General features: G+C 54.6%; 1 protein-coding gene across 1 annotated transcript in view; it reads right to left on the reverse strand.

The window, feature by feature from the left end:
• The window catches only part of LOC129019377 (adhesion G protein-coupled receptor E2-like), a 33,733-nt gene extending 19,839 nt beyond the window's left edge, over positions 1-13,894 (reverse strand). Inside the window, 10 exon segments of the mRNA XM_063658736.1 lie at positions 1,301-1,478; positions 2,191-2,268; positions 2,395-2,441; positions 2,529-2,675; positions 3,105-3,251; positions 3,850-3,981; positions 9,568-9,723; positions 11,006-11,122; positions 11,325-11,375; positions 13,788-13,894. Of these exon segments, the coding sequence (XP_063514806.1) occupies positions 1,301-1,478; positions 2,191-2,268; positions 2,395-2,441; positions 2,529-2,675; positions 3,105-3,251; positions 3,850-3,981; positions 9,568-9,723; positions 11,006-11,122; positions 11,325-11,375; positions 13,788-13,809 (1,075 nt within the window). The 5' untranslated portion in view covers positions 13,810-13,894.
• Positions 13,895-14,366: the final 472 nt, after the last annotated feature.

Genomic DNA, 14,366 nt, shown 5'->3' on the forward strand with positions numbered 1-14,366 from the left:
TCCTCTTCCTCCCTTCTCCTCTCCTCTTCCTGCTCCTCTCGTCCTCCTGCTCCTCTCGTCCTCCTCCCCCTTTCCTCCTCCCCCTTCTCCTCCTCTCCTCCTCCTCTCCTTCTCCTCTTCTCCTCCTCTTCCTCTCCTCCTCCTCTCCTCCTCCTCCACTCCATCTCCTGCTCTCCTCCTCCCCCCTCCTCCTTCCCCTCTCTTCCTCCCACTCTCCTCCTCCCATCTCCTTCCCCTCTCCTCCTCCCCCTCTCCTCCTCCCATCTCCTCCTCCTCTCCTTCTCTTCTCCTCCTCCTCTCTTCCTCTCTTCCTCCTCCTCTCCTCCTCTCTTCCTCCTCTCCTCATCCTGTCCTCCTTCTCCTCTCCTCTGCCTCCTCCTCTCCTCCTCCTTGTCTCCTCCTCCTCCCCTCCTCCTTCCCTCTTCCTCCTCTCCTCCTCCTCCTCTCCTTCCCCTCCTCTCCTCCTCCACTCCTCTTCCTCCTCCCCCCTCCTCCTCCTCCTCTCCTCCTCCTTGTCTCCTCCCCCTCCTCTTCTCCTTCCCTCTTCCTCCTCTCCTCCTCCACTCCTCCTCCTCCTCTCCTCCTTCTCCTCCTCCTTCTCCTCCTCCTCTCCTCCTTCTCTCCTCCTCCTCCTATCCTCCTCCTCTCCTCCTCCTCCTATCCTCCTCCTCTCCTCCTCCTCCTCTCTTTCTCCATTCCTCCTCTTCCTCCTCTCATCCTCCTTCTCTCCTCCTTCTCTCCTCCTCCTCCTGTCCTCCTCCTCCCCTCCTCTTTCCTCCTCTTCCTCCTCCCCTCCTCTCCTCCTGTCCTGCTCCTGTCCTCCCCCTCCTGCCCTCTTCCTCCTTTTTCTTCTTCTCTTTCTTCCTCTTTATCCTCCTCCTCCTCTTCCCCTCCTCCTCCTCCTCTTCCTTCTCCTCCTCCTTCTCCTCCTCTTCGTCTTCTCTTTTTTGAGATGAGGTCTTGCCCTGTAAACCAGGCTGGAGTACAGTGATGCAATCATAGTTCACTGCAGACTCAACCTCCTGGGCTCAAGCGATCCTTTCACCTCAGCCTCCCAACTAGCTGGGACCACCGGTGTGCCATCACATCTGTCTAATTTAAAAGATTTTTTTTTTTTGTAGAGATTGAGTATTGCCGTCTTACCCAGACTGGTATGTATTTCTTTTTAATCTTTTATTTTAGTTTGTCGATGAGAGTAACACTGATATACAGGTGTGGTCACTTGGCTCTGGTGGGACTGGGAAAGGGAGGAGACAGAAAACATGCAGAGCTGGAGTCTGGGGCAGACCCAGGGATGTACCTGTGCCTGCAGGATAACTGAAGTTCAAGAGCCCATCGGGAAGGGTCTTGCTCAGGCCTCTGAGGACATCCTCTACGCCATCCAGCAGGTGACTGGCCACACAGTGCTGCTGTAAGTGGGGCAGGGTCTCCAGGTCCCCGGGGGCCTCCAGCAGCTCATCCAGCTCCTGTAAGATGCTCTGGAGGGATGTGGACACAGACCTAGTGAGCCATGGGGCCAGAGGGCCTGCATGAAGACTCTAACCGCTCAGCCCCAGGGAACAGATCCTAGAGACTGTCTATCTGGGGGATAAAGATGGCATTGGCGGCTGGGCACAGTGGCTCACGCCTGTAATTCCAGCACTCTGGGAGGCCGATGTGGGTGGGTCACAAGGTGAGATCGAGACCATCCTGGCCAACATGGTGAAACCCCGTCTCTACTAAAAATACAAAAATCAGCCGGGCGTGGTGGTGTGCGCCTGTAATCCTAGCTACTCAGAGGGCTGAGGGAGGAGAATTGCTTGAACCCGGGAGGCAGAGATTGCAGTGAGCTGAGATCGGGCCACTAAACTCTGGACTGGCGACAGAGTGAGACTCTGTCTAAAAAAAAAAAAAAAAGACATTGGATGGGATTCCCTAGGTGATCCTTGACCCTGGTTATGGCCCCTCAGAGGCCAATACTTCTCTGCAATATCAACGCTGACCTAAACCCAAAGTCCAGGGAAAGCAAGAAGAAAGATATTAAGTGCACTTTGGTGTCCAATAGCTTCCACCAGCCCTGAAAGATGCCAGGAGTCAGACCAGCACCCACTGCATTGGGGCCTGTCCCCTCCCAGACCCAAACTGCCCCAGGCCTCTGTGGTATGCAGCCACCTTCCTCCCCCGCCCCTTTGCCCTGGGTCCTGCCCTTACCTGGATGGAGCTATTGGCCAAGCCTGGCTTGTAGTCCCTGCCCAGATCCTGGACTTTATCAAAGAAGCGGGAGAGGCTCTTGGGAGAGGACAAAAGAGGGGGTTAGGGAGTCCTCAGGTGAATGGGGAGCTCAGGGCAAAGGGTGCATACAACAAGCTGTGTGGATGGAGTTCCTGCTTCCTGGTCCCTGTGGGGGCCACTCACTTGGCTGTGGACTCCAGGGGGCAGGGTCCAGGTAGAGAAAGTCATATCTGTAGGGAACAAGACAAGCGGCTCATTAGGCGGGAGCGTGTCAGTGTGTGTGTTGGGGGTGGGGAGCTTCTAGGGTCAGGTCATACCTTCACAGACAGTGTCCTTTTGGTTATTCAGGATTCCATGTTTGGGCTTCCAGCCTGGGCGGCAGCGGCAGCTGTATGAACCCACGATGTTGAAGCAGACGGTGGAGCTGTCACACTGATGCTGCCCAGAGCTGCACTCGTCCACATCTGAGGACAGGAAGAAGGGGGTCAGGCCCTGCCCCAGCCTGGAGAGGGTCCTGTCTCCTGTCTGTGCCCCCAGCTTGTTCTTCCCAGCATTAGTGGCCCCTTGGAGAGGTGGACGCTGGGTTATGGAAGCGTGGTGAGGCCTGGGCACAGCAGGTGGGCCCCGTGCAGATGTGCAGGTTATGAATATAGTGAAACGCCTTCCTCCCAGTGAATCATCAGCTGTTGCCTGGGGTCTCCCTGAGGCTCCCCACTCAGTACCCCAGCTCCTTCCGGAGGACCCCTGCTCTTTTCTCATCTAGCCTCAGAAGAATGAACGCCTGGCACAGCCGGGCGCCTCCAGCGCTCATTCTGCTTGGTTTGTGTGGGTGCCGTTGAACATGTGATCAGATGTTTGTGGGTGCCTGGGAAAGTGGGATCTGAGCTCTCGACCTTCACAGATGGTATTGTTTGGTCCATTGGGGGACCCTGGAATCGGTTGCCAGCCCGGGCGGCAGCGGCACTGATAGCTGCCCATGTTGTTGAGGCAGTGGGTGGAGCTGTGGCACGGGTTTTGTCCAGAGGTGCATTCATTCACATCTGAGGACAAAGCCAGATGGTCAAACCCTGTCCCTGACCAGCTCGGGCCTGCTCTCCACTCACTGCACCCACTTCCCTATCTTTTCATTGCCTCAGACGGAAAACCATTATTGCACGTGCCACCACTTGGTGACCTTCAACTTCACCTTCAAAGCATCTTATGATGGTCTTCCTACCAGATGGGCACAGCAGGGACCATGGTCCCCAGTTTATAGGATGTGAAACCAAAAGGGAAACTGAGTCATGGGAGCTGGACTTTCTGACTAAAATCTCTCTCATCTGCTCCCTCCCTCACTATGGTGGAGGTTCCCCTTCTTAGAACTGGAAGTGACATCTTCTTCCACTCACACGTGACAGATGAGGAAGGGGTGAGGTCTGGGGGCCCACAAGGGCACTCCAAGCTCCGAAGGCCCTGCTGCCTCCCTGCCGTGTGGCGGGACCTTTGTGGGAGGTGAATCCTTAGGCAGGGGCTTAGCAGGTCCTTGACCTTGTGGGAACCTGGGGATCTTCTCCCTCCTCCTCGGCTGCTTTGCAGAACCTGCCTGGGCTCCATCCCCAGCTCCCATCCAGCCTCACAGCATCTTCCTGGGGCCTCTACCTGTGCAGAGCTTCGGGTCCTCAGGTTTGAGCCTGAAGCCAGGTAGGCACTGGCACGTGTAGCTGCCGAGGCTGTTGACACAGGTGCCGTAGCTTTTACAGAGCCTTGGGTTCTGCTGACATTCGTCCACATCTGCAAGAGGAAGGAGAGGGTGAAGGATGCCTGTAGCTGTGAGCAGCTTTCGGGGCTGAGGGTCTGCCACATTTCCTGGCATGGAAGCATCTGGAAGGTACCACTGTCTGCTCCCTTTTCTTTTCTTTCTTTCCTTCTTTTTTTTTTTTTGAGACGGAGTCTCACTCTGTTGCCCAGGCTGTGGTGCAATTGCGTGATCTCAACTCACTGCAACCTCCACCTCCCGGGTTCATGCCATTCTCCTGCCCCAGCCTCCTGAATAGCTGGGACTACAGGTGCCCGCCACCATGCCCGGCTATTGTTTTGTATTTTTAGTTTTAGACGGGGTTTCACCGTGTTAGCCAGGATGGTCTTGATCTCCTGACCTCATGATCAGCCCACCTCGGCCTCCCAAAGTGCTGGGATTGCAGGCATGAGTCACCACGCCTGGCCATCTCCTCCCTTTTTTAATCCACACAGAGGCGTCCCATGGTGAGCATGTTGGCCCAGGCCTTCTGTTATCCAGATGTGGCTGGAAGCATCCGAGTCCTCTCCCTCTCCCCTGCCTCCCTGGGCAGCTCCCAGCTGGGGCAGGGATGTCGCAGCCACCTGTGTCCCAGCCTGAGGATTCAGGACAAAGGTCAGGGTGGGATTTTCTTGGGACCAAGTGCAGGCGGCATGCTGCTTGCCCAGGTAGGACCTGTCTTGGTTCCCAGTGGCAGTCCTGGGCCAAAGGACAGAGCCTTCCTGTGAATTAGAAAAAGGCCTCTCCTCTTCAAGTAGTCACAGTCGTATTTGAGGAATGGCGAGTAGGCAGGTTTTCAGCTTCTGCTCACCCTCTTGGCTGGGCATCCACATGCAGTCAGCAACCTGCACAACTGTACATGGTGGTCATGGGTCCTTCTCAGTGAGAACCCTCTGGTTTATCCATTTTGTATTGCAAGAAAAGAGGTTTATTTGGCTCATGGTTCTGCAGGCTGTGTAAGATGCATGACTCCAGCATCTGCTTCTGGTGGGCTTGATTTCCCCAGGACAGCTGCTCACTGGCTGAGTTATCAGAATCCCGGTGGCCCTAGCAGGATGGTGCTCTCCCATCCACACTAGCTCTGAGAGCCCAGCTCCAGGCACATGGACCAAGACTGGTCCCTGAGCCAGTCCCCAGGGGAGCATAAGGCTGGTGCTGCACAGGTCAAGGCTACCTGGACAGTGGGTCCCAGGCCAGGGTGGACAGTGGGGGCCGACGTACAGCTGGGTTGCCCCAGGGCTATGAAGGTGCCTTTTTTTGATCCTCAGGAAGGTGTCTTGGAAATGGCAGGATGTAGTGAGAATCCATAGCTGAGCAAGACTGGCCCTGGGTGAAGGTTTAGTGGCTGGAGAGGGGCACAGGTGCTGATGGGCAAAGATGGAGGTGTATCTGTCATCTCATCTCTTGGCATTCCACCAGGGACACGACTTATTTCTGAATGGTTCCACCCCCACGGGATCTGGGTTGACCTCCTGGGAGAGGATCGGGCTTGAAGCAATGGCCCTGATGTTAACCTCTCTTACCATTGGGTTCACACTAGTGCCTCTTCCATTTACTCAACTCTCCAAGTGTGTTTGGAGAGTCAATGTCACTGTGCCCACCCTTAGCCACAACATCCTCCAGTGCGCTCAGGTGGACCAAAACTATCAGGAAGGGTCAGAGCAGTCTTGCTCAGTGAAAGGGACAGAGACTGAGTGGCAGAAAAAGAGGTCAGGGCTCCATGAGGCATCTTCTCCCGGTGGGGTTTTTGGCCAGTGGCAGGTTCGACTGGGGACAGTGGCCCTGCCTTCAAATCTCCCTCCTCCTTCATTTCTGGACAGGGTGCCTGGGTCCATTATGAGCTGGCAGATCAGAGAGAGTTCCAGGTGAGCAGAGCTGGTGTGGAGACTGTCTCATCCTGGCAGTCACTGATGATAGCAGAGAGAGTGGATACTGCGCTAGAATGCACCATGCAGTGAGCTCATCAAATATCCTAAGTGCCAGCCCCCTTTTTGTTTTGTACAAATAAGATACCAGGTCAGACATGGTGGCTCTCGCCTGCAATCCCAGCACTTTGGGAGGCTGAGACGGGCGGAGTTGAGGCCAGGAGTTTGAGACCAGCCTGGCCAACATGGTGAGACCCCCATCTTTACTAATAAAACAAAACAAAACAAAACAAAACAAAACAAAACAAAGCAAAGCAAAACAAAACAAACAAATAAGATGCCAGATGGGCAGGGGGATGTTCTGAGCTTTTGGAGGTGACCCTCTGTGGAGGGTTCTGAACCTTGAAGTTTGGATAGCGACAGGTGACCAGGTGTTTGGGACGGCCCTGTGATGCCTGGAGTAAGTGGGGCAAGGAGCTGAGGGAGTGGCCCCCGGTCTCCTGCCTATGAGGCCTGTGACACCAGGTAGACAAAAAAAAAAACAATGCTGAGGGGTGAGGGGGATGCAGACAGGGCCCCACCGAGCCCTTCCCTGAGCTGGGGCTTCAAGGGGCAGGTCCTGCTCCGAACTAGCAGCCTGTTCTGTGCTGATGGGGTCCATGAGAGCCCTCTCCAACTTCATTCCTGCTCATCTGTGTCTCTGCCTATCCACCAACTAAGCCCCCTCTCTCAGTGTTGGCCTCTTTTCTCTCTCCTCTCCTCTCCTCTCCTCCCCTCCCCTCCCCTCCCCTCCTCTCCTCTCCTCTTCTTTTTTTTGGAGACGGAGTCTTGCTCTGTCGCCCAGGCCGGAGTGCCGTGGTGCCATCTCGGCTTACTGCAAGCTCCGCCTCCCGGGTTCACGCCATTCTCCTGCCTCAGTCTCCGAGTAGCTGGGACTACAGGCACCCGCCACCACGCCCAGCTAATTTTTTTGTATTTTTAGTAGAGACGGGGTTTCACCATGTTAGCCAGGATGGTCTCGATCTCCTGACCTTGTGATCCACTCACCTCGGCCTCCCAAAGTGCTGGGATTACAGGCATGAGCCACTGCGCCCGGCCAGTGCTGGCCTGTTTCTAACATGGCAACACACCTCCTCAATAATTACAAACACCACCTGTGCATGTGGTGATACAGTTTGGATATTTGTCCCCTCCAAATCTCATGTTGAAATGTGATCCCCAGTGTTGGAGATGGAGCCTCGTGGGAGGTGTTTGGGTTCTGAGTGCAGATCCCTCGTGAACATCTCGGTGCTGTCTTTGGGTCATGAGTGAGCTCTCGCCTTGTTAGTTCCCATGAAAACTACTTGTTGGAAAAAGCCTGGTATCGCCTCCCTTCTCTCTTGCTTCCTTCCTCTTGCCATGGGATGCCAGCTTCCCTTTCCCTTCTGCCAAGAGTGGAAGCTCCCTAAGGCCCTCGCCAGAAGCAGATGCTGGAGCCATGTGTCTTATATGGCCTGCAGAACCATGAGCCAAATAAGCTTCTTTTCTTTATACCTGATCCAGCCTCATGTATTCCTTTATAGCAACACAAAATGGACTAAAACAGAGGCTCTCACTGAGAAGGACCCACGATCACCATGTACAGTTGTGTAGGTTGCTGACTACATATGGATACCCAGCCAAGAGGGTGAGCAGAGGCTGAAAACCTCTCCATTCCCCAAATGGCGCTGTGTCTACCTGGAGAGGAGAGGCCTTTCTGTTTCTCTTTTTCTTTCTCTTTTCTTTTTTTTTTTTTTTTTTTTGAGACAGAGTCTTGCTCTGTCGCCCAGGCTGGAGTGCAATAGTGAGATCCTGGCCCACTGCAACCTCTGCCTCTGGGTTCAGGTGATTCTCTTGCCTCAGCCTCCTGAGTAACTGGGATTACAGGCGCCCACCACCATGCCCGGATAACTTTTGTATTTTTTAGTAGAGACGGGGTTTCACTATGTTTGTCAGGCTGGTCTCGAACTCCTGACCACAGGTGATCCACCCGCCTCAGCCTCCCAAAGTGCTGGGATTATAGGCGTGAGCCACCATGTCTGGCCTGGAGAGTCCTTTTTCTAATTCACAGGAAGGCTCTGTCCTTTGGTCAAGACATGTGCATGCAACGTAACATCTGTTCACAGGGGACCCCTGTGAACTAGCAGCACTATATATGGAGCGCCCCTGCTGGGCTCTATGCAGCTGCATGTCCTCAGAACGTACACCTCTGCTCTGTCCTCACTTTCCTCCCACCAGGGAGGCTCTACTGCCTGCAGGGAGGACAGGAGGGACAGGGCTGGGACCAGGAGCACTGCCACTTTTTCTCTTTACAGCAGGGCAGGTCTGCTGAACCCCCTTAATGTCCCCTGGGACCCTTGGCTCAGCCTCAGCCTCTTCACTTCCTGCCTTTCCTCACCTTCCCTTCCCACTCTGTGTACTGTCTTCTCTGCCCACCTGCTACTGGTTCCCTTCTGGCCTTGCAGATGCCTGAAGCTCCCTCCCCCACCCAACTAGTTCCCACTGGAAAGAAGGCAAAGCGGAGTGATGCATGGGGGCCTGGCTTCTCCTGGGCTGGAGCCGCAGTGTGGGATAAGACTGGGCGCGGTGGCTCATGCCTGTAATCCCAGCATTTTGGGAGGCTGAGGTGGGCAGATCACATGAGGTCAGGAGATCGAGACCATCCTGGCTAACATGGTGAAATCCTGTCTCTACTAAAAATACAAAAAAATTAGCCGGGCACTGTAGTGGGTGCCTGTAGTCCCAGCTACTTGGGAGGCTGAGGCGGGAGAATGGCATGAACCTGGGAGGCGGAGCTTGCAGTGAGCCGAGATCATGCCACTGCACTCCAGCCTGGGCGAGAGTGAGACTCCGTCACAACAACAACAACAACAACAACATCCCATGTCAAGGGATGAAGCAGGCTGTGTCGAAATAGATTTCTTCTGAGTGCCAGCCAGGAGTGTGGCCCCACAGGAGCCCAGCTTGTCTGAACAACTCCTAAAAGGCATCCATCGCTTATTTATTTATTTATTTTAGATGGAGTCTTGCACTGTCGCCAGGCTGGAGTGCAGTGGCATGATCTCGGCTCACTGAAACCTCCGACTCCCTGGTTCAAGTGATTCTCTTGCCTCAGCCTCCTGAGTAGCTGGGATTACAGGCACCCACCACTGCACCTGGCTAATTTTCGTACTTTTAATAGAGACAGGGTTTCACCATGTTGGCCAGGATAGTCTCGATCTCCTGACCCCGTGATCCACCTGCCTCAGCCTCCCAAAGTGCTGGGATTACAGTGCATAATAATATTGAAAGAATGAAGATGACTGTAGCACCTGCTGTGTGCTGGGCTCTGTTAGAAGCACCTATTCTTTCCTTGATCCTCCTAGAAGGCATAGGAGTAGGCACCATTATTATCATCCTCATTTTATAAATGGGTAAACCAAGGCTCTAAGAGCAGTAGTGATGTTGGTAATATCATTTAGGTAACAGGTGGCAAAGCCAGGATTTGGGCCCAGGTAGCTGGTCCCAGAGTTTTCCCTTGGCCCTCACACCACGCTGCCTCTCTGGGCTGGTGAAACAGGTACATGCACACCTGTCTCATCTCAGACTCCAGGAACTGAACCTATACTTGGGTACCTGCTCCCTGGATGCTGCAGAAACAGCTCTGGTGACCCCAAACCTCATGGACAGTGGTGATGGAGGATGTGGGGTGGTTCTTACCTTGACACGTGTTCTCGCTCTCATTCTTGAATGTTTTTGCCCCAGAAGCAAGCTCATACCCCGGCCTGCACACGCAGTGGTAGCTCCCCTCTGCGTTCCTGCAGTCTGAGAATTTTCCGAATGACACTTTCGAAGGTGTTGCACACTCGTTGATGTCTGGAACACAACAGGACAGGGGGTCACCTCCCAAAGATGTGAGTTCCATCAGGGCAGAGACCCCTGTCCTAACTCCCCAACATGGGGCCTGCTGCTTAGTATCTTTTGGAAAGAATCTCAAGTTGCACTGCACAGGCTGTGCTGCAGCTGGAGCAGGTCATTCCTGAAGACCACACTTGATCTCAGTTCTCTAGCTGGCATCCTAGATTTGGACACAGTGAACCGTGCTGAGGTGTAGGATGGATAGGAAGCTCCACATCCCCATCCCCAGTCTTTCTGTAGAATTTTAAACCCCACGGCAGCCGGCTGCAGTGGCTCACACCTGTAATCCCAGCACTTTGGGAGGCCGAGACTGGCAGATCACCAGCAGTTGGGAGTTCGAGACCAGCCTGGCCAACATGGCAAAACCCCATCTGTACTAAAAATACAAAAACTAGCCGGGTGTGGTGGTGTATGCCTGTAATCCCAGCTACTCGGGAGGCTGAGGCAGGAGAATCGCTTGAACCTGGGAGATAGAGGTTGCAGTGAGCGGAGATCGGGCCACTGCACTCTCCAGCCTGGGCAACAGAGTGAGACTCCATCTCAAAAAAAAAAACAAAAAAAAAAACCCATGGCCAGAATGTACCCCCTTCCCAGTCTTAAGGGTAAACTGAGGCACAGACTCCAGATTCCTGAGCACCCAGCTTCTCTCTCTCCAGGAAGCCATGCCTATTCACTTCTTACTTCTCCCCCTTCATATTTTTTCCTTTCTCCTTCCTTCCTTCCTTCCCCCCTCCCTCCCTCCCTCTCTCTCTTTTTCTTTTCTTCTCTTTTCTTTCTCTCCTTCTCTCTTTCTGTCTTTTTTTTTTTTTTTTTTTGAGATGGAGTCTCGCTCTTGTCGCCCAGGCTGGAGTGCAATGGTGTGATCTCAGCTCACCGCAACCTCCATCTCCCAGGTTCAAACGATTCTCCTGCCTCAGCCTTCCGAGTAGCTGGGATTACAGGGGACCACCACCACACCTGGCTATTTTTTTTGTTTGTTTTTAGTATAGAGATGGGGTTTCACCACGTTGGCCAGGGTGGTCTCGAACTCCTGACCTCAGGTGATCCACCTACCTTGGCCTCCCAAAGTGCTGGGATTACAGGTGTGAGCCACCACGCCTGCCCTCTTTCTCTTTTCTCTGGCCATGATGATAGTCTGGAAGGTAAGGCTGTGGCCTCACAACAACCTCTGTCCCCTACTGGCACTGGGCAATGCCTCATAATCGCGGATGTCCCCTGCACTGCCCTTAAGCCTCTGTACCGTCACAAGTCTCCGTGGGGGTGGTGATGATCTCAGAAAAAGAGCTGAACCCTGGATTGCAGCGACAGGCGGTGGCATTGACACACGAGGAGTTCTGAGGGCACCACCGGGCACAGCCTGCAAGAGCAGGGAGCACGGTCAGAAGGTGAGGGGCAAGGGGATACACAAAAAGGGGGCACTGGGGGAGATGGGGCAGGGCGCTGAGTTTCCCGTGCGGGGAGGCCTCTCTTTCCCTGGGCTGAAGGGGGCTGGGCGGGGGTCCAGGACCCTCCCCAGGCTCTGGCTGTGGACTGTGCTTTCTGCTCCCCAGCAGACTCACCCCTGGAGTCCTGGGTTTCAGCTCTCGGCAGCGTCAGCCAGACACAGAATGCTGCAATAGAGAAAGGAAAGGGGGTCAGAGGGAATCCCAGGGTGGGAAAGGGGGCGTAAGGGCGATGCATTTTGTGGGAGGAGGATGCTGACCCCTCTCAGGCTCAGATCCCGCCTGTCGTTCAAACAGACTGAGCAGATGTCACATCCCACTCGGATGCTCAAAGCCAGAGAGTCTGTCACCCTGTCCTCATGGGGGTGGGTTTTGTTTTGTTTTGTTTGACACAGGGTCTCGCTCGGTCACCCAGGCTGGGGTGCAGTGATACGATTATAGCTCACTGCAGCCTCCAGCTCCTAGGCTCAAGCGATCCCCCTGCCTCACCCTCCCGAGTAGCTGGGACCACAGGTGTGCACCGCCATATTTTAAATTTTCTTTCTTTCTTTCTTTTTTTTGAGACAGAGTCTTGCTCTGTCACCCAGGCTGAAGTGCAATGGTGCGATCTCGGCTAATTGCAATCTCTACCTCCTGGGTTCAAGCAATTCTCCTGCCTCAACCTCCCAAATAGCTGGGACTACAGGCACCTACCACCACGCCTGGCTAATTTTTTGTATTTTTAGCAGAGATGGGGTTTCACCATATTGGTCAGGCTGGTCTTGAACTCCTGACCTCAGGTGAACTGCCGGCTTTGGCCTCCCAAAGTGCTAGGATTACAGGTGTGGGCCACGGCTCCCAGCTCAAAAATTTTAAAATAATTTATTTATTTTTATTATTTATTATTTTTTTGAGACGGAGTCTCCCTTTGTTGCCCAGGCTGGAATGCAGTGGTGCAATTTTGGCTCACTGCAACCTCCACCTCCTGGGTTCAAGTGGTTCTCCTGCCTCAGCCTCCTGAGTAGCTGGGACTACAGGCATGAGCCACCACACCCAGCTAATTTTTGTATTTTTTAAGTAGAGATGGGGTTTCACCATGTTGGCCAGGCTGGTCTTGAACTCCTAACCTCAGGTGATCTGCCCGCCTAGGCCTCTCAAAGTGCTGCGATTACAGGCATGAGCCATCACACCTGGCCAAAAAAATTAAAAATAATTAAAAAAATTATTTTAGAGACAGAGTCTTGCTCTGTTGCCCAGGCTGATCTTGAACTCCTGGCCTCAAGCGATCCTCCTGCCTCAGCCTCCCTAGCTTGGCTTGGGGGTGGGGTTTAAGGAACTGAGGAGTAGGAAAGGGCCATGAGCCTGGTGGGGGTCTCAGCTCCAGCTGCCGCTCTTCTGACTTGGAGGGTGTCTGGTGTGCCTGAGCATTTACTGCCATCTTCATTTCTTCAGGTAAAAATGAAGGCATGGGCAGGCATGGTGGCTCAGGCCTGTAATCCCAGCAGTTTGGCAGGCCCAGGTGGGCAGATCACCTGAGGTCGGGAGTTCGAGACTAGCCTGCCCAATATGGTGAAACCCGGTCTCTACTAAAAATACAAAACATTAGCTGGGCGTGGTGCCGGACTCCTGCTACCCAACTACTTGGGAGATTGAGGCAGGAGAATCGCTTGAACCCAGGAGGCGGAGGTTGCAGCAAGCTGAGATCGCACCACTGCACTCCAGCCTGGGCGACAGAGCAAGACTCCGTCTCAGGGGGAAAAAAAAAAAAAATGATGGCGCTGGATCCCCCAGGCTCTAAGATGCCCTGGACCCGCATGCTTCCTCAGGGATACAGGTGCACACACACCACAACCGCCGCCAGCCCTGGCAGCCCGTCCTGAAACCCAGTGGTGATATTTCACCCCGGGCGCCCCTCCCACAGGAAAACGCTGTGGCCGCCTGTTGGGTTGCTTGTGGAGCTGCGGTTCCCAGCGCTCAGGGAGTTCCCCTTCCCAAGGCATGTCCTGGGGGACCCTCCTCAGGTCACCAGGGGCTTTAGAGATGGAGACCTAGGGATCTCCTTGTTGTTCACCAGAGAGAGAGAGACAAAGAGGCAGAGGTAGAGAGAAAACAGAGATTAGAGAGATAGAGAGAATGAAAGAGAGACAGAGAGAGAGAAAGAGAGGGAGAAGCTGGGGGTACCCTGCAGTGGAGAAGTCCTGGCCTCTATTTTCCCCGCTCCCCGCCCATGTCTTTCTATGCGCTATATTAAGAGCAGTGGCTCTGGTGTCCCAGCACTCACTTTTTGCCCCTTTCCTTCCCCCGTGCCTCAGTTTCCCCTCTTAGGGAACAGATGCCAAACTGGCTCCAGTAGAAAGCTTGGGGATCCCTCCGGGCAGGGTAGCAGGCTCCGAGAGCACCCTGGAGTTCCTGCCGGGGTGTGGGGGTGCCCAAGCACCACCAGCCCCTCTCGCCGTGTGCCCTTGAGTGCCTGCTTGACCATGTGGCTTCCTCCATCGCCGGCCCCACAGCCACCAGCGGCGCCTCCCGTTTCTCAGACGCATCCAAGGGGTCCCGCTGGAGCTTCTTCCCCACCCCCCAGCGGGGACCCAAAGTACTTACCGAGAAAGACGCGGCCTCCCATGGTTCGAGCTGAGCTGCCGGCAGGAGCGGCAGGGGAAAGAGTGAGTCGGTCAGGGCTGTCCCGTCAGCCCAGGCTGGGCAGCTGTGCGGGCTGTCCCGAGGCCAGGACTTTATAAAGGAGGCGGGGCGGACAGCCGCTGGCCCAGGGCCCTCCCCGGAACTGGCGGTGCAGCTGGAAGCCAGCTGGAAAGTACAATAAAAACACAGACCCAGGGGCGCTGCATACACACACACACACACACACACACACACACACACACACAGACACACAAACGTGCACTCGCTCAGCAAGAATGAAGTGCAACCTATTTTAAAAAACCCTCTGCTGGAGTTTCCACCATGTGGCTCTGACCAACCCTCTGGCCCCTGTGTGTTCCAGGCTGGCTGCTCTGCAGGGGAAGGTGTGGCAGCTGGGCGGGGCGGTCTCGCCCAGGGCCATTTGGCTCTTCCCTGGGCAGGCACGCAGGGACCTTGTCAGAAATAGCTCTGGGCTCCCACTTTGGTAGGGCTCACCCTGTGCCCAGAGCTTTGGCATGCCAGAGTTGGCAGAGCCTCCGT

The sequence above is a fragment of the Pongo pygmaeus genome, chromosome 20 (assembly GCF_028885625.2).
Source record: "Pongo pygmaeus isolate AG05252 chromosome 20, NHGRI_mPonPyg2-v2.0_pri, whole genome shotgun sequence".
Taxonomy (NCBI): domain Eukaryota; kingdom Metazoa; phylum Chordata; class Mammalia; order Primates; family Hominidae; genus Pongo; species Pongo pygmaeus.